General features: G+C 34.4%; 1 protein-coding gene across 5 annotated transcripts in view; it reads right to left on the minus strand.

Moving 5' to 3' along the window:
- Window positions 1-23,828, minus strand: part of LOC118201789 (peroxisomal ATPase PEX1-like) — a 148,850-nt gene that overhangs the window by 111,175 nt on the left and 13,847 nt on the right. For 3 of the 5 annotated variants that reach the window (XM_085822232.1, XM_085822231.1, XM_085822235.1), the window contains one exon: window positions 11,059-11,202. The exons of 1 other annotated variant lie outside the window; for it this stretch is intronic. In XM_085822232.1, coding sequence (XP_085678358.1) covers window positions 11,059-11,202 — 144 coding nt within the window. Of the gene's footprint in view, window positions 1-11,058; window positions 11,203-12,846; window positions 12,865-23,828 lie in introns of those variants that run through there. One more of the 5 variants, XM_085822233.1, reaches the window with a different exon arrangement.

The raw sequence follows: 23,828 nt of genomic DNA on the forward strand, positions 1-23,828 counted from the left end.
TTAAAATGATTTTGCGGTAAAATCCTAGTATACGCCATGATCTTGGAACTGAAGTGTCTGGTATGCAAATGTAAGAGAATAACACTTCTCTGACTCCAATGGAACCAATATTTTATTCCTTACGATGTTATAGATTCTTATTCATAAGATTTATTTACATTTTACATGCACGTAGCATCGCGTGACAAAAACTCGAAGTTTGTTTACTTCGTTCTTCGCGGAGACTAGAAGGTGTTGCCATTCCGCTTTAACTAAATTTAATTAAAAACTTGACGGAACTGAAGTGACACTACACACCCCTTCCTAATGACAGCGATTATGGAAGATAATCTTTAAAGTGACTGGGGAACTTCACATGTCTGCCGGTTCTAGTAGTCTTAGTTTCATGATGATTTTCTGAATTTTCTTCAGTGTTCTTGAGTGCAGGTGTTTCCCTAAGTTCCGCTTTCTTGGAATGGAAGTTTTGAAAAGGAATATCAGAATCTTGCACTAGGAAACATGGCTTTAGTCTGTCTATTGAAACTTTTTTAACTTTTCCTTGGATTTCAATATCGAAGTACTTATCCTTTCTTGCTCTTACAGGATACGGTCCAAGATAGACAGGCTGTAGCGACGAATTATTAATGTTGTTGTATAGGAATATGTGAGAACAGTTGGAAAGATGTTTAGAAACAAAGACTGTTCTATTTCCATGGGTGGTAGTAGAACTTGGCTTCATAGCTCTTATTATTTTCTGAAGATTTTGAGAAAATTCAGACTGTTTAATATGAGGTACTGTTGAAAAGAATTCACACCAGGTAATGCTAAAGGGGTTCCGTATACAAGTTCTGCGGATGAGCAACCTAGGTCTTCCTTGATGGCAGATCTTATGCCTAAAAGAACGAAAGGCAATGCTTCCAGCCATGATTTAGATTCGAGTAGATGACATTTGAGACTTGCTTTTAAAGTTCGGTGTTGTCTTTCGATCAGGCCATTTGCCTGTGGATGGTACACAGTTGTAGTGTTTGTATGAAAATCAAGATATTTTCCTAAAGCTTGAAAAAGTTGGCTAGCAAATGGCCGACCTTGGTCAGATGTTATGCGATTCAGAATTCCAAAGCGTGAAAACCAAGTATAAATCAAAGCTTTAGCAATAGATTCTGCTGATTGATGTTCTAACGGTACCGCTTCGACCCATCGTGTATAACGATCGATGATGGTTAGAAGGTATTTGAATCCTTTGCAAGGAGGTAGCGGACCCACCAGATCTATGTTTAAATGCTGGAATCTGTGTGGAGGTACTTTGAATTCTGCCAAAGATGACTGCGTATGTCTGTGAACTTTAGATCTTTGGCAAGATAAACATGCTCTAGTCCATAGTTGGCAGTCTTTATTCATATTGGGCCATATGAAACGTCGTGTTATCAATTTTATCGTGGATCTTATTCCAGGATGAGATAAATTATGGATTGAAGAAAATATTTTCTGCCGAAACTTTGCAGGAATGTATGGTCGATTATAATTTGTAGAAGTATCACAGTAAATTTTCTTGTCGCAGTCCGGTATAGGGATCTGTAGGATTTTTAAGTATGGGTTGTTTTTTAGTGTCTCCAAGTCGTCATCTTCTTGACAGTCTACTATAGTTTGCAAGTCTATTGCAGATGGTACAGAAATGGTGTCTATGCGAGAGAGAGCGTCAGCGACGGTATTTTCATGCCCTTGCATGAATCAGATATCGGTTGAGAACTGGCCTATATATGATAGTTGTCTAGCTTGTCGTGGCGAAGCTTTTTCCAAATTTTGTTGGAAGGCAAATGTTAGTGGTTTGTGATCCATGTATATTGCAAAAGTTCGCCCTTCTAAGATGTATTTGAAATGTTTTACTGCTATATAGATGGCTAAGAGTTCTCTGTCATAGGCACTATATTTTTGTTGTGCTAATGTCAAATTTCGGGAAAAGAAACTTAAGGGTTGTTTTGCATTATTCACAATCTGATGTAAAACAGCTCCAATGGCAGTATCGGAAGCATCAGTTGTTAGCGATATTTCAGCCTTTTCGGATGGGTGAGTTAAGTTTGTGGCATGAATAAGTGCATCTTTTAAGATCTGGAAGGCGTTTCTTGTTTCTGCCATCCAGGTTATTTCTTTTCTGCAGTTCTTTTTAATACCACTGAGCATTGTTGTTAAAGGTTGTTGTAGTTTTGCACAATTTGGTATGAATCTGTGATAAAAATTCACCATACCTAAAAATCGTCTTAAACTAGTAAATGACTTTGGTTCTGGGAAATTTTTGATGGCATCAACTTTCGTTGAAAGAGGTTCAAGTCCTTCAGCTGACACTTCGAATCCCAGGAATGCAAGTTTTGTTTGACCAAATTTACACTTTGCTGCATTAATACACAGGCCATATTTGTTTAGTCTCTCAAGGACTGCTCGTAGATGTTTTTGGTGAGTTTCTTCATCTGGAGAGGCTATTAGAATGTCATCCAAATAGCAAAACACGAATTCTAGTCCATTCAACACACTGTTCATGAAACGTTGGAACGTTTGGGCCGCATTTCGTAGGCCGAACGTCATCAATGGGAACTCGAATAAGCAAGCCAAAGGGAGTGAGAATGGCCGTTTTCGGTATATCTTCTTCGCGAACTGGAATTTGTTGGTACGCTCTAATGAGGTCTATGGATGAGAAAACGTTTTTTCCAGCTAAAATGGAACTGCAATCTGTTAAAAATGGGAGAGGGTATCTATCAGGAATCGTGACGTTGTTTAACGCTCGATAGTCTCCACAAGGTCTCCAATCACCTGATTTCTTCATAGCGAGATGTAGTGGGCTCGACCAGTTACTTTTGGATGGCCTGCATAAACCCATTTGGAGCATAAATTCAAACTCTTTTTTAACCGCTTTAAGTTTCTCACCTGACAGTCTCCTGGCTTTAGCAAAAACTGGTGGACCTCCGGTTTCGATATAATGTTCGATGTTATGATTTTTAACTTTATTATTAACTACATTCATTTTTAACAAATCCGGAAAATCGTTAATGATATGTTTATATGGATCATTTACGGCATTTAAAATCGGAATATTATTGTTATTTTGAAAACAAGGAGTTCCATTGGTTGTTAAGAATGTAGTACCATCAATCAACTTGCGATTTTTAGAATCTACCAAAAGGTTAAAATTTGCAAGAAAATCCATGCCTATTATCGGTTTGTTTACGTCCGCAATTACAAAAGGCCATGTGAATGATCGTCTAAGTCCAAGATCAAGCTTGAGTAATTTTTGGCCATATGTTTTAATTTTCGTACCATTTGCAGCAAAGAGTTCTAATTTTGAGATTTTTTTTTATCTGCAGGTAAGGGAGGAATGACAGAAATTTCTGCCCCGGTATCTATTAAAAATTGGGTAGCTGTTTCTTTGTCGCTGATGAAAAGACGACTCAGCTGCACCCCTTGTTCCTCCGTCGTCAATGAGAGATGGGGAGCTGGTTTTCCAGACTATTTGTCTGTGATGTTGATGAGTAGTTGCAGGGTTGTTTACACTTAAATGACTTATCACCGAATTTTTTATGATAGTAACAAATATCACTAGATCTGTTACCACTGTAACTCCTATCTCGTGATTTGGATCAGTTACGACAATAGGGACGACTGTGGCGTTGCTTGTTTAAAGCAGAAACTTGTAAGCTAAGTTCACTAACCTGTTTTTGTAAACTTTCAATCACTTCTGTTTTTACCGTTATGGATGATGCAGCAGCTATTTGGGAAGTAACAGGGTTTAATTCCCAAATCTTATCGGCCATTGTAGCCACTTTTGACAAATCTTCACTACTAACAGATATAATGCTACGCATATTAACGGGTAAACGTTGTAGCCACAATGTTTTTAGGAAAGTCTCTGTTACTTTATCGCCAGCCAAATTACGCATCTCACATAGCAATTGAGATGGCTTTTTGTCACCCAGTTCTAACTCACTCAATAATTTTTGGGTTTTTTGAGTCTCTGAATCAGCATATAATGAAATTAGTCTATTTTTAATTGCCTGATATTTATTATCTTGTGGTGGACTTAGCAAAATATCAGATACCTGTGACAAAATATTGGGTTCAATTGAACTTATAACATAATCATATTTTGTTTGATCTGCACTAATTTTTGCATTTCTAAATTGTGCTTCTAGTTGAATAAACCATATTTTAGGATCTGGCTTCCAAAAAAGAGGAACTTTAACGCTTACCTTGGCGACAGATGGAGTTGTTGCTTTAATTTCGGTTTCGTCTTTGTCAGCCATTGTAGAATTCGATCACGCCGGGATACACCAGTGAAGTATGCAAATGTAAGAGAATAACACTTCTCTGACTCCAATGGAACCAATATTTTATTCCTTACAATGTTATAGATTCTTATTCATAAGATTTATTTACATTTTACATGCACGTAGCATCGCGTGACAAAAACTCGAAGTTTGTTTACTTTGTTCTTCGTGGAGAATAGAAGGTGTTGCCATTCCGCTTTAACTAAATTTAATTAAAAACTTGACGGAACTGAAGCGACACTACAGGCACGATTTTGAAAATTGTCGCCAACACCAAAATGACCCATTTCCTGCTCATCATAATATCCCAAGCCCACCAGCGGCCGAGCGGTAAAGTCGCTGAACACTGGTAGTTCGGTCCGAGGTTCGAATCCCGCGAACGGGCTGGCTGCATGGGTGTTTTCATGGTTTTCCCCATGTGTAACGTGTATACGAGCCAGTTTCCCTTAGAAAGTCCTCCACGAAGGCATCCCTCTCCTTAGGCAGATAGCCCTAGTGTGCTTTGCCATAATTAAATACACACCATAATATTCCCAAATCTCATGTATACGGTACATGGAGGCTATTTTAAACTTCATGGTATACTAGGATTAAACAGATTTTATTTTATACGAGAATACGTATTTTCCTTAGTTCAACATGCACTGCATGGGAGTTCTCAATACTTGAGGTTACTGGAAACCAAAAGTTGCTGGAAACTTGTTTTGCCTTTCTAAATGACAATCTGATTTAAGCTGCGAAAATTGACTCTATGCCAGCTGGCCGAATTATGCTCATGCGATACATAATTCGCCAAGAAAGCGATCGTTTCCAATGTCGGCGCAAAACTCATTTTTTTGTCGGGAATAGCTGTATGAAATTCCCAACTTTTCCAGATTTTGACTAAAATATTTAAATTTCCTGACTTACCCCTGAATTTTTTGGTCAATTTTCGAATTCCCTGACTTTTTCCGATTTTCCAGGTAATGTGGCAACCCTGCCTAACTCATTTACATCCTGGTGAGGAAACATGAGGGATATAAGAGAAATTTAGAATAACTATTAGTCAAAATAAAGCCTGGTGGCGCAGCAGCTAGCACACCGCGCAGCAGCAGCACAGGTCCGGGGTTCGATTCCCAGGCTGGGCAAGGTCGACTCAGCTGTTCATCCCTTGATTTCCATCACTTGCGTCAATAAAATGTGTACCAAGTTCGCTTAGGGACTAAACACTGGGGGTCCTGCGACAAGCTGACCACTTGTTCAGGGCATATGCTTATGCACTCCGCGGCCCATGGTCAAGAAAGCAGATTCCGAGCACTGCAGGCCTTGGCCTATTAGGGCTGTTACACCACTAAGGTTAGTTTAGTTTTAGTTTGTTATCAAAATAAACAAAAGCCTGTATCCGTCCTTGGCAGAATTTATCTATTGCCACTAAACGGTCTTAAATGTCCTTGATAAAGATAATTAAATTCTAATCCTAACCTTGAGTCAACCTTCACAATTTTTTTTATTCCTGATATTAATTTATTATACAAAAGAATTTCTGCATTCCATTACATACACAGCCTTCTTCTTACAATTGTTTCCTCTAGTCTTCTTCCACACCTTTCAAAGTAAAATAGTTAGGAAAAGTTCTCATACATTTAATACAGTTACATAACTTTTAAAAGTTTTACACAGTTAGATTTATTTTCATTTAATACCAGATGGGGGAACTTTTGCTCATCCCAATCTTTCCAAATTTTAAATCTTTTGCCTGCTCTCCAACAAGGTGCACTAATATGAGAGTGTGTGTTTATGTAAAAAGTGTTCCATGTTCCTGTCTAACCGACATCTTACAAGTTAGAATTTAGACATACAAGACCTCAATTATACCCTTCATTCAATTCTCAGCCCTGAGGTGCTAATTCTAGTGAAAAATTAACTTGGTATTGGCTGCTCAAGAGCCTAACATTAATTTTCATGCATTCTCAAGCTAATTTTTATTTTTACCATATATCCTACTATTAACTTTTTCATGCACACATCTGTTTCCATTTACAAACACCCAAAAATACTTTCAGCATTAACGCATATCCTCCCAAGAGGAACATTTGATGGACCCTTAGTCGTTGATGTAGTATGCTGCTGCCCTCCGTGTTCATCAGCTATTTTCTTTTACTGTATGACGCTCTTTTTTTTTCCCCCCTAAGCCATCTTCTTCCGTCCTTGACTAAGGCTTGTAGTTGCTGGCCACTTCTGGGCTCTAGCCATCAATGTTTCTTTATTCTGTGCTTGAACTGGTTGTTAGATGCATCATGCTATTCTTGCAAAATATTAAGCTGCAAATTGGCTGGGATAGCCGGTTTTAATTCATTATTCTCATTTGTTGGCTTAGCATAAAATAAGAGATTATCAATTATCACAGAATTTGCTGCTTTGTTTCTACTGACCAGTCATTGGATGTTCAAAATTTTCCAGATCTTTTAAATATACATAGATATGACTAAATTCTGGAACAGTTTGTAATTTGGCAATGATTTCATGACAGTTCAAGATTTTCGACGTTTATATAGAACCTTGCCCTCTTTGTCTAATTTTATTCATTTTATTCAAGGCATCGGCCACAACATTGTCTTTTCTGGGTGTATGTTTAATTTTTAAACTGTATTCTTGTAATTTTAAGGCCCATCTGATTAACTGCGAAGACAAACTTTTTCCTGGAGTATAATCGACCCACAGCAACATGATCCGAATGTACAGTCATTGGTGCCTTGCGGAAATATGCTTTAAATTCAGGTATCATTAAAAGTACAGGCAAAGCAGTCGCAGACACTTAACCAATACCAGTTAGCTGACAGGGACAAGTGGCCGACATAGACACTTAGCCAACATGGACACTTAGCAGACAGGACACATAACTGTCAACACATTTAGTCAACAGGACACTAAGCCGACAGTGACGTTTAACTGACACATACTCGATAATTATTCAAACTTATTATCAATTACAAAATTTCTCGATTTCTCCATTAAGTTCAATATTTCAGTTATTTTTTCATTATCAGTAAAATTCATTTTTCGATTCTTAAAGATCTCATATGTGCTTTTAATTTTTGCGTTAATTTAGCATTGTTTGATATGTATCGTGTCGTTTAGTGTATACTGGCCAAATTGAAAAAGCGCTGAAATTTCTCGTCGGGGAATATGAATTAAATTTCAAAAGGAAAAAAGAATTTTTTTTTAGCTAAGTACGGCGATCACTTAATTACATTTGGGATATTCAAAAATTATCCGTAAAGCTTCTTCATTTAATAATCTGGGTTCCTTTGAACACTTTCACATCATTAATAATTTTTCTTGTTTACTTAATGATATTAATTTTCCAATCTCACTCTTCCAAATTTCTAATACCTTTACATTTCATTACTACTTTACTCATTACTTTTCATCACATCATGTTACATTCTTTCCCTTACAAAACCGTTTGGCTCCTCCCACTAATAAAATTTTCATTCCCTGTCATGAAACTTCTGAATAATGCAATAAAAATTATTGTTATTCTTGAATTATACTTTTTTATAGAAACATATGGTGGTGACGGTTAGTTTAGCAAATATATTTTATTTTGTTATTAAAAATTTTAAAAAGTGAATTTTTAAGTCAAGCAAGCATAAAATATACATTTATATTTTTTCAGCATTTTATTATGTTCTAAGTTGTTTATAAATCTATCTTCCTTGAAGTTTATATTACTACACTGAAATAAAATGTTTGTTTTAAAATGTGTGAAGTCATTTAAAACAATTCTGGCTGTGATATAGCAATGCAATATTCACTTACAGTGGCATGTACCCTTGCAGGTATCCTGTCAATTGATAATTTCAGCTTCATATCTTCAGAGCCATGCTTTTTACTGCTTTTATATACGCCAGTTTATTAAGTCTGCATTAATGAACTGACATTATCAACATCAGATCTACCAGGAAACAGCAGATTACCATGTTATTGGTTTAAAAAACTTTCTTTAGAACTTAATTTTTACGGTTTTCCCTTACCAAATTCACAGCAGCAAATAAATATTTATCAAATGATGCCACATTTATTGCTTTTTAATTAGTTTTATAATTTTACAAAACTTCTGTAGCATTGTAGGGTGTCCCTTATTTTGCATAACAAATTTACTTTAAGTACCTTTCCTGAACTCCTAAAATTTTTCATCTCTCTTATTTCAGCAGCATTTGCTTCTATTGAGTTCTTCTATTCCAGGAAAAGAATTGGCGGTCAACTTAGCGTTTTCGATCATATCCAATATCCTTCCTCATCTCAGCAGCTTCATTCTGCTAGCAGTAATCATGACCGTAGCAGCTTTCAGTTGCACTTGAACTTTAAACATAATTTACATATATATTCAAAGATACTCAGAATTCTGACAGCAGTTGTTGCAAGCTGTAGGTTTATAGAGACTTACTTACAGCTACATCAATAAAATAAATTATTTTTTACATTTAAAGTATATCATAGATCACTAAATCACTCACAAAGCAATGGCTAAAGCAGTAATCATGCAACAAGAAGCTCAAAACAGCTGCACAACTCTGAACCAAACTAATTACTGACTAACTCCAAAGGCAACCAATATTCATGTCATCACTGAGAGGAACAATGAAATTTTTCCAAAAGCTTTTAGAAAAATCACTCCTAAAGCTCTGAAGGTGTGTTTTATAGAAACACCCAGAATGTCTGATTTCATAATGAATACAACTTGTAGTAGTTCAATAAATCTGCATTATGGCAGTAGAAGTTGGAAAATCTCAACCACTTGGTTTGAATTGCAAGGAAACATTGTGACTTAGAATTAATTAACTTATTATAAAATGTAAGTAAACCTAGATCCAAACTACTCTCTAAGTGATTCTCAGTGTACATAATTAGATCTGATACTATTCTCCAAGTGATTGTCAAAAGATATTATTATAACATAAGTAGCTTTGCATCTAAATATAAAATACAGCAAATTTATGTATTGGCATCAAATGAATAAAACATGCTATCAAACTCTGGTTTTTAACTATTTCAATGTAGTACAGTCAAAAGTCGTTAATTCGGACACCCATAATCTGGAATGATCTATAATCCGGACCTCAAAAATACAAACTTTCTGCGCATGCGTCAACGATTAATGCGTTGACGCATGCGCATAATACGCTTACACATGCGCATTTAATGTATAACGGACGGTATAAGCTAAGCTAAAATTATCTAATTATCTATTTCAGTTAATGTTGCAGATTGCGTTGTTCCTTAATCTTCGAATCGGATCCGGCTTATTATTTTTTGAAGACTGTTAGAGCAATTTTATAAAAGTAAGCTTGAACTTTTGATTATTGAAAACAGAATTTCCAATATATATTTACTAATATGTAAAGGATCTACAAAGTGAAAGTATGTTTCGAAGTCCATTAAACAAAAAGTGGAATTGCTGCAAAAAATGGATAAAGGCATAATCCTTTGTTTATCTAACTGTTCCGAAATCTGTTTATTAATTTCACGTTGCTCTGCGGTAAGGGGGGGGGGTGCCACGGCGCGCAATGAATTGGAATTTGATCTGTCAGCACTATCCTTATCTTCAGGGCAGATGTTTTTATTTTATTTGGCTTATAATTCCTTACTAAATGTAGTATTTCATCTGGATGTACTCCTTTGATATGATTTAAATCAAATTCCTCATCATTATAATTCGCTTCCGATAGTGAAGAAAGTGACACAGAAGTTATTGAAAAGGAAAAAATTTCGATTGACAAATTAGTCGGTATTCTCGACACAGCAATTATAGGACTTCAACAGCGGAACTTTGTAACTGAAGAAGAAATTATGTCTGTTTATAGAATTAAAGAGAAAGTATTATCACATAAAAAGAAGCAACTTAAACAACTTACATTGAAAAAAATGTTTAATAAAGTAAACAAATAAATATTAAGCTTTTTTTTTGTAAATTTTGATACTCTTTAGCTCATAATTGCTCTTTATTTCATAAATTACAGTTTCATATTTTTAATTTTATAATTTCTGCATGCCATCTTACTAGATTTAAAGTGATGATCTAAAATCCGGAAAAATCGATAATCCGGAATCGCCGAAGTCCCGACGAGTCCAGATTAACGACTTTTGACTGTATATTCTGAAGGCTGTAGGTTTATAAAGATTTATTTAAAGCTACATCAATAAAATAAATTATTTTTTACATTTAAAGTATATCATAGATCACTAAATCATTCACAAAGCAAAGGCTAAAGCAGTAATCTTGCAACAAGAAGCTGCACAACTCTGAACCAAACTAATTACTGACTAACTCCAAAGGCAACCAATATTCATGTCATCACTGAGAGGGAAGATGAAATTTTTCCAAAAGCTTTTAGAAAAATCACTCCTAAAGCTCTGAAGGTGTGTTTTATAGAAACACCCAGAATGTCTGATTTCACAATCAATATAACTTGTAGTAGTTCAATAAATCACTGTAGTTTGTTACTTAAAAATACACACTTCGTGGTCTTAGTGACTCTCCCTCATTTATGATCATAGTACGTGTCATCATCACTCAGCAAAGGAATAAAATAGCAATTAGGATAGATTTCAGATTAGAAATTTGGATTTTTCATAGCAGGTATTACCATGGTTATGAAACATAATTTGGGGAGGCATGGCCTTGAAGTGTTTATTTTAAAGTAACAGATTATTGTTAGGTGCTTAAAATAAATGAACAAATGTATATTTTAAAAATAATATAAAAAATAAGTATTGCTACTACCTGATCATTAATTTTAAGATGATACTTCTTGGCAAACCTCTGATTTAAAAAGACACAGTTTTGCTGACTACCCAATAAGCTTCTTGAGCAGGAAACATACAAATTAAAAGAATCTGTTGAAACAAGAAAGACCTGACATTCTTCCTATTGAGGAAAAAATAATAAGTCAACTGCAGGCAAATTAAATACATAAAAACGCATATCTGTGTAAACATCAAAAAAGAATATACATGTACAGACTAGCAATTCTGCAAACAAAAGAAATGAATCAATTATTGCGACCTAAAATTATGAGCATATGCAATATATAACAGAGTGGGGAAATATAACTACTAAGAAAAACAGCATAAACTGCAACAGAAGCTGTTTCTTTTTATTAGATACATACAAACGCAAAATACACAGTAGTGTGCAAATTAATTTGAAAAAGAATGTATTTTCACATGATTTGATTTCTGAGTTTGGCAGTCCTAATTTACAGTTGATATTTAACTGTGATTAGACTTAACTGTTTACTGCTTTGTACCAAATTCCTTTTACATTATTCATTGTTTTTCTCTTTTTTTTTTTTTTTTTTTTTTTTTTAAAAAAAAAGCTGCATTTCACGTTTTAAATAAATAAATCAGGTTGTTTTTAGTTTCTGACATTTTTAGTATCACAGAAATAAAAAAATAAGGTTTAAAATCACTCATCAGTGATCAAAATGCATGTAGGAGGAAAAAGTTGTGTCAAAGTCATAATACCTATACTGCAGAGCTATGAAAGACTTATCATTTGGTCAGATGAGTCTTGCTTCACACTGTTTTTGACTTCTAGGAAAGTTTACATCTGGTGAACGCCGTCTCAAGCATATAATAGAGACTGTTCTGCTGCCAATAGTGAAACATGGCAGGGGTTCAGTCATGGTATAGGGAGCCATATGGTGGCATTCCATGGGACCAATCACTACTGTACAAGGCCACATGACTATTCTGGCTGATCACACACATCCAAATGAAAAAATTTTGTTTCCCAATGGTGATGTCGTATTCCAAGACAATAAAGCTCCTGTTCACTCAGCTCACACTGGTTTTCTGAGTATGAGAGTGAACTTTCACATCTACCATGGCCACACAGTCACCAGATATCAATATTATTGAGTCTTTCAAGGCTATCTATTCTGGTCTGAGAAGACGGCCAGCTGTTTTGAAAGCCAACGTTCTTCCTGCACTGTATTAGTCACAGCAATATGTTTTTATTTCAGTTTTTCCATATTTTTGTTCAACCCTTGTTCATACTAATCAACAGAAAAATTGCCATTTATTAAACTCATCTCTGCCGCTTATTAGACTCAAACTGGCTAAAGACCGACATTTCAGTGCCAAACCATCTCACTTATACCTATCAAAGTTTTCTGTATTTCATGCAATGACGACCATATCTTTATCATTCAGGTATGTAATGCTTCATTAAAATGGGTTTGAAAAAAATTTTCAAATCCATCAGTCTCTGTATCTCTGAGACACTATTTTTACAGCTTTTTGTTCACACAGGACTTCAGAGGGACAGACTAAATCTAAAGGTTACTATATCTTATCTAAAGGTTACTAAAAGCAATCATCTAGAGTAGAGGCACTGTTAATGAGTAAAATTTCCTTCTCAAATACCAGCTGATAGTAGGTGGAATTGCAACTTTCGTATCACATCTTTTAAGGTTTCTACATTCAAAATCTCCCCTTTGGGAGAGAAACATTATGTTCACAGAGAGTTAGTTATAAAAAAAGTTTTCGAAATTATTCTAAGCATTACCATATATTATGAGTCTTGGAAAGAAGGTGATAATTGTAGGCTGGAATAAAAGCAATGAAAGCATTGGCCATGTTTGTAACCACGAAGTTGGAAATTGACTAAGTGGGCTAATGACGATCTTTCTGCTGGCTATAAATGTAGATTTTAAAATTTGAATAAATCACTGGAAGTAACATTTTTTCAATCTGTTGCATTCTTAGCTTGTAACATGTCAAAAATGCCAAGCAAAAAGATTTAAGCCTGAAAGAAAAGAAGAAATTAAAATGCTTTAATGTTCTTGATAACTACACCCAAAGAAAAACTACATTTAAACTGGGAATTTCCAAATTACGCTGCACCAATACTTAAACCATGAATTATAATTAATGAAGAATTAATAAAAAATACAAATGTCTCAAGAAAACACACACATACAAAAAGAGATAAAATCGAAAGACCTTAAAATTGCTTTTGTAGAATGGTTTCAAGCTATAAAACTAAAATTTCTTCCGATTTCTAGCACTTTTCTCACTAATTTGCTAAGTGCTAGGAGAGAGTTTCATATCAACTAAGAGATGGCTCAAACGTGAAATCCAACAGTGTTTATGAGTGTCATAGTGAGAAGAAATCAGCAGATCATTGTGCAGCTCATAACTGGATAAAAGATGTTTCACTTGGGTGGAATGGCTTGTAAATGAATACAAGCCACATGAAATTTAGAACATAAACAAAACTACACCGCATTACAGAACATACATTAAAATAATTAAAAGTAATACAGCAGCTGGTTTAAGAAATAGATGGAATAAGTTACTGTGTAACTGATATGCAATATGGACCCAAAAATTAAGAAAACACTGGTTACTAACAAATGCAGAAAACCTCAATATCTGAAAGGAGTTTAGAATTTACTCCTGACCTACCATAGCAACAAGGAAAAGAGGTACTTTTCCCGTTTCTTTTTCTTCCTTTCTTCTATTTATTTATTTATTAAAAGGTACAGTGAAGTGAGAAGTGTAAAAAAATACTAATTAGATAACTATGCAGCAACACACACCGAAAGATCTGTTTCTGAAGTCAACTATTCTACCTGCAACTTCCCGCAAAAACAACTTCTATAATTCAACCTTTAATTTTTGGGTATTATATAAAAGCTGTTCAGTAAATGATGAAAATAATTGAATTTTGTGAAAATGCAAGGATTTTAAAGGAGATAAGTAAGTTGATATCTCTGCAACAGAGCATTGTATTATAGTCAATGCTGGGGATTAATCTCTAAAATCAGATAAAAACTTTTTTAAACAAGTGGTTTTTATGTAGAGGAAGCCTCAGAGGAATTACAAACTACAGCTAATTTTCACACATTAGAGAGGGAAGTTATGAAGATTCATTTTCAGAATAAGTATCAATTTACAACAAAACTGACTATAAAAGTTGTAAAAGAACAGTAGAAACTGACAGCAAAAACATTGCAGAAAAAAGTGCTGATGTGCCATCATCAATAAAAGCACTACAAATTCAAAGAAAAACTCTTGAACTGAAAGATGCCGAATAAAACAGCTACGAATAGTTTTGAGAAATTAAGAATATAATTGAGAAACTGCTGTTCACCAATAAGTTGTTTGTAACAGATAAAATATAAAACATAATTATAAAAATATTTTATGTAGAAAGAAAACAAAAAGTGAATTTCAAAACTGCATAAAAAGCTTGATTTTCAATTTTTTTCAATCAGGTGAAAGTCTATTCAGGCTCCTAAGCTATCCTAGTCCACGTATTCAGGCTCTATCCTTTATGTGTCATGTTGAAAAATTTGAAACCAATTCAGCAATTAATCTTAATTATTAAGAATGCTAACTTTGATAAGCTTAGCATTCTTAATAATTAGGATAAATTGCTGAATTAATTGTTAGATATTATTTTACTTGAAAAGTTAACAATTATGAAATTTAGAATTATGAACTTTTTCAACCACTATTTTCAACACACACATCGCCATTTATTACACTCTGCTGCTTAATAAACTCAAATACGTTTGGAATAGAACTGATTTTAATAAGTGGTAGGTACTGTACTACAACATGGATGCAAAACCCACAGCTCACGACGCACATATGGCTAGCAGTGGACATCTAATCGCTTCTCTATCTCGCGAAGTTAAGTGGAGAGAGGGTAAAGGAAAAGATGGATTTAAGTTATGTCACGCACTTAAAAGTGCAACCAATCAAACCTCTTAACTCTATGAAGACCAAACTGCCCCACACGGCCGTTCATTCAGACGACCACAACCACCTGAAATGGCCAAGATTGTAATCTTGTTTTCTTCCCTCCTCCAAGGTATGCAATAGCAGGTGCAGTTTTCCCAAACACATTGTATCAGTTAAAGTAGACAGCTTGTCCTACGAGGTTTGTTTGTGGTTTCTTATTTTTAGGTTACGCGTAACAATTCATTGTTGATTCTTTTTTGGTACAGCATGCTTTTAAGCTTTAATCAAAATGCATAAATATCACAAAGTTTTAACAAGAAATTGAGGCTATTCTTTTTAATGATACAGGTGAGTCAGATTTGGAATCAGAAGACAGTGATAAGAAAGAAATAGAAAATGAAATAAATGATAATGAAGAAGAAACATTTATAGCAGAAGATGAAGATTAGCAAACAACAAATCTAAAAGTAGATGTTTCAGAAAATTGTAATGAAAATCCAGTAACAAACCGGTCTACTATTGTTAACAATGATGCCATCATTTTGTCCCATTTAACAGCGTTTTGAGACCAATTCATAATTTACCTGTCGATGCTTCACCTTTACAATATGTAAAGTTGTTTCTTACAGATGAAATTTGTGAATTAATTCTCATAAATACACTGCTCGACATTGAAAATGCAACACCAAGAAGGAGCTATCAGAAATTTATGCAAATTTTAGAGTAGACGCACGTCACGAGCACTGTGCATCGGCTATGGCAAACATGTTTGGAACAAGGAAATGTGGGATGAACGGGGTTCATACACATTTCCTTACATGAAAATTAAGGACTTTTAAGGACCATCAAAGAAAAAATTAAGGACCTATCAGCAAACAAAAAATGAATAGAATAAAGCAATTATCCATACAACCGACTTCATGCTTGTAATTCCACTTTAAGAAACTAACAGAAGTGTGTATTATGCACTATTATTAAATTCAATTTAATACTTACCATAAAACAATTTTGAAAATTAAACTAACTCCCTACAAGTTATAAAGTAGATAACATTAAATCAGGAACATAATTTCTTGAAAAACATGTATAAGTGTATTTTACACTAATAACAGTCACTATTTTAGAGATTTATATGATTATTATTTAACTTATTTGATATTTATTTAAACACAGTCAACTACTATTATAATCACAATGTAAGAATATTATGCAGATTAAAATAACTGATTTGTAAATATACAATTTATTTCCTTGGTTTTTTGAAAGATACTAGAATAATAAACTGTACAATAAAAGATACAAAACATTTGTGCTTTTTTTAAATCTGAAATCTTTTCAGCTATTTTAACATCTAATTTATTTATGTCTATTTCCTTTTCTTTAACTATTCTTCTAAGTTCATTTGCTTTGATAAACAAATCAATGTTCTTGCTGGTCTCAGCTTCATTTGCTAAAGCATCTACTTCTTCATTACTATCTTTAATGTCCCTTTGAAGAAATTTTTTCTTCTGCTTCATATAATCAATTTCTTCCTCAATAATATTTCTTTTCCTCTTTGAATTTTCAGATTTAGTTAAAGATTTTTGTTCTTCTAAATACTGAACTTCTAAATAATGAACTCCACTTCTTGCAGAAGCTGCTGCTGATCTCATTTCTTTATTAATTTCAATATTAAGAACACCTCCAGAAAATTTTATGTTATCAAATACTGTGCATTGAAAAACGTATGATGAGTCACTTAAATTTTCAATTTCAATTGCTTTATTTACAGAGAAGCCCCTTTCCACAGAGGTCTGTTCATGTGACAAGATGGGAATACTTGTCATAGCGAATACTTGAATAGTGAAAATATACATTTTTTACTGTATATATATAATTTATTTCCTAAACAATATTGATTAATTGATTATATTATCTCCTAAATTTAATTAAAGTAGAATTATTTTAAAAGAGTGAATCCATACTGGTAAGTTATATTTTGAAAGATGTACAGTACAAAGTCCGAGATCCGGACATCCAATATCTGGAATGATCTAAAATCCAGACCTCAAAGCCACCACCAACCAATTTTTTAGGGCTTTTTTGAAGGGAAGGGTATGCTTTACGCACACGCACTGGTTTTTTTTTTTTTTTTTTTCATCATAAAAAAAACATGTCGGAAATCCCGATTCTTAATCTCAGTTTGGCGCTAAATAAAATATCTCATTATTGAAGAAATAATTATTTTAGCATAAATTTGTGTGATTAGTAACTTGACTCCATAGCTGCGTATCTGCTTGGCATAATCTCAAACTGAAACATTTGTTAATTTTACACCAACTAATATTTTATATCCTTGATGCCGAAATCGCGAATCATTATTTATTGTATTTTGCTTTCATCACTGCATGTTTATCAACGGATGGCAACTTGAGTGATGAATCATGCAGCGACGCCAAATAACAGAGTATTATCCGATTACAGATTTAAGTTTAATGCGCTAAAATGTTGACAAGGGGAGATTTAGGAGAAATTTCTTTCCTTATGCTAAAAATAGATTTTGTTAATGATACTCATAGAACAAACGATTATATTTAGTGCTATTTGAATTAAGAATAATTGATTTGTTATTCACATAAAGCCAGAACCAGCGCCAGAGCTCGCATGGCCGCACCAGGCGGCAGAATTTAGCGAAGTTAAACAGAAGTTTTTCATTGCGATGACAATGCCCAATCATCAATCAATTAACGGAGGGCGAAATCTGTAGTATGGTTCTAAATTCAGAAAATACAGCTACTGATAGTGAAGAAAGTAACAAGGTTACTGAATGAGAAAAAATTTTGATTGACAAGTTATTCGGAATTCTCGACACAGCAATTAAACGACTTGAACAATGGAACTTAATAACTGAACAAGAAATTATATGTCTATAGTATTAGTCTAAAGTATTAGCAGAGAAAACAAATCAAACAACTCACATTGAAAGAAATGTTTAATAAAGTAAACATATAAATATTAAGCTCTTTTCTTTTCTAAATTTTGATACCCTTTAAATCATAAATGTTTCATTATTTCATAATTTCAATTTTATAATTTCTACGTGCCATCTTAGTAGATTTAAAATGATCTAATATCCGGAAAAATCTCAAATCTGGGATCGCCGAAGTACCGATGAGTCCAGACCTCGGACTTTGTACTGTATAAATAAATAAATAAATAAATATATAATATGGAAAGTATATTTTCAATTAAACTTCTACCCAATAACTTTAGTAATTCATGAAAGTTAATTTTGCGTCTAGTTAATTCAGGAAAATTAGTTTCAATTAGTTGTTTTCAACTTTAAAAATATTAAAAAATTTTTAATTAGTTAGTTATTTTCAACTAATAATTGCATCGCCATTAGCAAAAATTATGCATTACTATCAACAACATAGGTTTAAACCAAATACTTAATTGTCTATTGAAGCTTCAAAACGTATTTCCGAACTTCACTTTTTCTCGGCTAGCATTACCGAATTTGCCCTTGGCGACCTAAAGTCGAAATGGAGCCAACAGATTTCCCGCAAAATCAATAACAGACCCTCTGCAGAAATAAACTCATAATCCTGATATCCCATACATATAGTATGTGCAAAAGAGAATAAACTCTGCAGAAGGTGATAAAAAATTAATTTATGGCTTAATTGAAACAAACACAGAAATTGAGCTAAGCAAAACCGTGTAAAAACAAATTGAAATGATAAAACGAAACTTAATTAATTTTCATGTGAATTTTCAGCGCTGACTCTCCCATTCTAGATATTTCAATTTGTTTCCAACAAAGACCACATTTAAGGATTGCCATCCATCAATATCCAGTCTTTGTAGTCAGCTTGATGAAGCCACAGTTTATTGAAAATGCACTTTCCAGGCATCTCGTTCCTATTGGCGTCAGAAGGGTTGTGGGCTTCCAGGTTGGGATTGCTCTAATTTTGGCAAATATTTTCAGAATCCCCCCCTTTTTTTTCTTGAGCACCTTCAGCATCACTTTCACCTCTTAAAGAACTTCCGGCTTCACGCTTTCGTCACAATCTGCCTAAATTTATGGATAACACCTGTTTTGAAAGATTGGGTGAATAGCCAATCAGACACCGATACTTTCGTTCGGGTAGCTTATTTTTTTTTTTTTTTTTTTTTTTTATCGTTTGCAACACAAATCCGCCAACAGATTGGTTAAGAGCCATGTAATTTTAATTCCATATTCATGAGAAATCGGAATTCACACTTAGAATGGCAATCATTAGAAATGATAAGTCAAATGACCAAAATTAAGGACCGTTTATTCATTTTGGCCAAAATTAAGGACTTTTAAGGACCAAAAATCATTTTTGAAAAAATTAAGGACTTTTAAGGACCGTACGAACTTTGGATGAAGGAGGGGTGCAGGTGCAGGTGCAGCCAGAGTGGCGTTAGCATGAGTAGATCGACGCATCTGCCGACAAACTGTGGTGGTCCCGCGAGTCACTTGTACAGCGATTCTGCAATGTGTGCATGACACTCTGGATGTTCCCGTGTCGACCAGAACCATTTACCGTCAATTGATTGAACGTGGCTTGCACTTATGGTGTCCGTTAAGAAGACTACCATTGACCCCACAGAATAGATGCCAACGTTTAGAATGGTGCCAGACTGGAGCGATACGGATGACAGAATGGCGAAACGTCGTGTTCTCAGATGAGTCAAGCTTCTGTTTATCCAGTGACAGTTGCCGCATACATGTGTGGCAAGATGTGGAGACAAATCTAATCCGGCAGTAACTGTGGAACGCCCCACCGCGCAACAATGTGGCATAATTGTTTGGGGCGCTATTGCCTACGATTCCAGGTCAACTCTAGTTCGTATTCAGAGCACTATGACGAACCAACGATACTTGGATAATGTACTGCGGCTGGTGGTATTCCTCTACCTTCAGGGGCTGCCTAATGCAACTTTTCAGCAGGATAACACCCGACCGCACAGTGCTTGCATCTGCCAACATGCTCTGCAAGGTATACAGATGCTTCCTTGGCCACCGTACTCTCCTGACCTGTCACCAATCGAGCATGTGTGGGATGTGATTGGATGCCATTTGCAGACTCTGCCCCTGCCTCGTTCAGAAGGCGAACTGTGGCAAATGGTTGAAAGGGAATGGAGAGCCATCCCTCAGGACACCATTTGCACTCTTATTGACTCTATGCCTAGACGTGTTTCTTTGTGCATCGCTGTCCATGGTGGTCCTATATCCTACTAAGCCGACGCCATTCTCGCTCTGTATTCTGACTATCATTTTGAAATAAAGATCACTTATTGCTGCTTGCTGACTCTGTCTTCTTTCCAAATTTCATCACTTTCTGACCATTTCTTCTTGGTGTTGCATTTTTAATGTCGAGCAGTGTACAAATAAATATGCTGAATTCTGTGCAAGAAAGCGTGGCACTGTTGATCGTCAATGGGAAAAAATTTCATCTATAAAAGAAACATGGGCATTCATTAGAGCCCTTCTTATAATGAGTATTGTAAAATTACCAAGCATAAGTGATTATTGGTTAAATAATGCAATGTTTGGAAATGAAATGGTGAAGAAATGAAGAGATTTTTGGAAATCAAGCATTATTTTCATTTGTCAAATAGGGAAACTGAAGTTAAAAACAGCGAAAATAACTTTATGTATGCAAAAAATTTACAGCCCGTTATTTCATATTTAGCAACAAATTTCAGCAACATTTTGCGCCTTATGCTGAAGTATCAATTGATGAAGCGCTAATTAAATTTAAAGGTAGATTAGGGATCGTGCAATATATGCCTATGAAACCATTAAAAATATGGATACTCTGCACATCTCACTTAAAATATATTTACAACTTTTTAGTTTTAGAAGTCACTAATTAGCCAATCCTAAAGTGACCGAAGTAGCTATGACTTCAAATTAGAATTGATTAAAGAACCACATCTCAAAATTCGTTTCGAAAATGAACCTCAGGCATATTTTCGCCCAGTGCATTTCATAATCACAAACGTCAAAAAATTAAAGGTTATAAACGCACTTGTGTTCGATGTAAAGAATTAGGAAAAAAGAAAAACTCAGAGAGAGATATTGAAAGTTCTTAGGAGTGAGATATTTACAGAATGTGCTTGTGCAAATCATGCTTTTAGGCTTCGATTTTCAGTTACTAAAACACGCTTTTCAGGGCCATACAATTTCAAGTACAGTTCTGTTATCAGAACCGGATTCAGAAATGTATGTATGGATGTGTGTGTTCATGCATGCATGTTTATATGTAAGTACAAATCTATGTGTGTAATGTATTGGTGATGCCAACCAACAAGATGTATAGAGGGCGATAACTCTCAATCTCGGAGGCGCCAAAATTTTAGTTTCCAAGAGGGAGACCTACAGAGAGGTCATAGATAATGAGAAGGTGGAACTACTCTGATACGCACCCTCAAGTCGCCAAATATTTTTGGCGAGAAACTTTATGCTGCCATATTACTACCTAAATTTTTTGTCAACATTTCGAACTTTAAGCCTAAAATGTCTCCAAAAACACGGTTTTCGCACATGCAAAAACTACGTTTTGAACACACGATTTAAGCTAAAAGTCCGAAACAAAAAAAAATTTTAGATAGCAAAAACGTAAAGTTTCTAATTAAAAATGTTTGACAAGAATTCATGTACACAGCGACATGTTTTAACTTAAAAAAACATCTACGAATGGCACACTGTAGGCAACGAACGAATCTACGAATTACACACACCTCGCTTTAATAAATTAACATACCAACAATAAATTTCAAAGAATACCATATACACAGCGTTCTGTTTCAACTTTTAAAAAAATCTACGAATTGCACAATCTACACTAAAAACAAATCAAGAAAATAAACTAAAATAAATTTCAGACAATTCAAAAAACAATAAAAACGGAAATTCATACAAAAAACAATGAATATAACATTCTACAAAATAAAAACAACAAAATAAAATGCACTTACCATAATGAAAGCTTCTTTTAAAAGCAGAAATATCTTTCCCCCCTATCTTCTCAGATACAGAGCATACAAAGTCCAAAATACATTCATTAATAAAATTTCGCCAGTCACACAACGTCTGTGAAGAAAACTTCCACGATTTTGCTATATCACATGCCTTCCTACGATTCAAAATTTCGAAAGTAACAATAAAAACTTCCTCCAATGTTAACTTGCTACACGAAAACAAAGATCTAAACCTTAAACTCCACTGACACCCACATACTTTATTAGCAACAATTTTACTGCAAACCCACACAAGTCTATCAGAAACACCATTTTTCGTCCGAGTTTTCATATCAGCTCCGCATTTCGGACACGTCAAACTCCGTTTTAAAAGTCCCGACTCCCACAGAAATTCCAAAAATACACTACGATCCCCATAAATACATCTGTGAACAAAAGACTCGTTAACAACTCCAACATTGTACCTTTTCATACTAAATTTACTCTGCACACAATCTAAAATACGCGGCTGAAACCTTCCCACCACGTCTTTCATCGCAACATAGGCCATTTCAAAAACACACGCTACACGAACAAACTAGCAATTAAACTACTCCACCAAAAGATTTTTCAACGTCGACATGGTTGCCATACAACACACAATCTCGCCAAAAACCAGCGAAAAACACATATCTCCACATTTGGTGAAATTAAGGCATTTATCAGAGTTGTACCGAAAAGGCTCATGGGAGCCCTAAATCAAAATGAAATTAACTTGTATTCCTTAATGTAAATATTCCAATTATTAGTATTATAGTTTTAGTATTTAGTTTTGTGTGAGTGCAATAAATGTTAAAAATACAAGAAGGTGGATTCATTTCTCTATGAGGCGGTGTAAGAAGAAAGGGGTGATATTATAATATTTGGTACTTTTCTGTTTTGCCGGCGCAAGCGATAAAGTTGCCAACAACCATGGTACAACCGATGCCAAACGGAATATTCTCGCTGGTAACCTCTTACGCCTCATTTTCAAAACAAGTCGCAGCTTTTTCCTATCAGATTGATTCTTTCTTTCAATACTGGCACATAATTTTATAGAATTTTTATCAGCTAGTTCAGTTTTATGTCTAAGGCCATTTTCGGTAAATAAATCAATTAGGATGCAATCATAGCGCTTACCCGAAGCCGAAACTATAGAAAAGGTAAAGTCAAGGGTCAAATTCATTAATTCAATGAGAATGCATTAGCGAAGTAAAGCACTGCAGTTTTACATAATTTCTGAGTAAGCTATTCGTACGAATTGAAATATTTCTTGCATTTAAACTTGTGTTCCAAATTAAGATTTAATTGAATCTTAATTGATTGATCTTAATTGATGAAATTAATGTAGAATGTAGATAATTACTGAGAGCATTAGATTTTTGTACAGTTGTTTACGTGAGATGAGATCGCTTGGGGTCACGTGATATGAACTGGCGAATCAGGATGTTGAACCATGAAAACATAGTAAATTCTTAAATTAATGTCTTTTTATAATTTTACTGTCTTTATTTATTGGCTTTTTATAAAATTTTAAGCGATATTAAAATGTTTATGCCTTCAAAAAAAGAATTCTTAGAACTAACATTTTTTTAATATTTTTTATGTGTATACTGTATGTTGGCCCCAATAAAGTCTGCTTGGCGAGATTTGCGCCGGCGAAACGGAAAAGTACCTAATATTTATATACATGTACAAATGTATGTCTATATATACATAGACACATATATGCATATACATACACACATGGATACACTCTTCTGATCCAGTTCCAATTACAAA

This window comes from Stegodyphus dumicola, chromosome 8, assembly GCF_044657685.1.
Source record: "Stegodyphus dumicola isolate Sdum_Otavi_A_Nest chromosome 8, ASM4465768v1".
NCBI lineage: Eukaryota > Metazoa > Arthropoda > Arachnida > Araneae > Eresidae > Stegodyphus > Stegodyphus dumicola.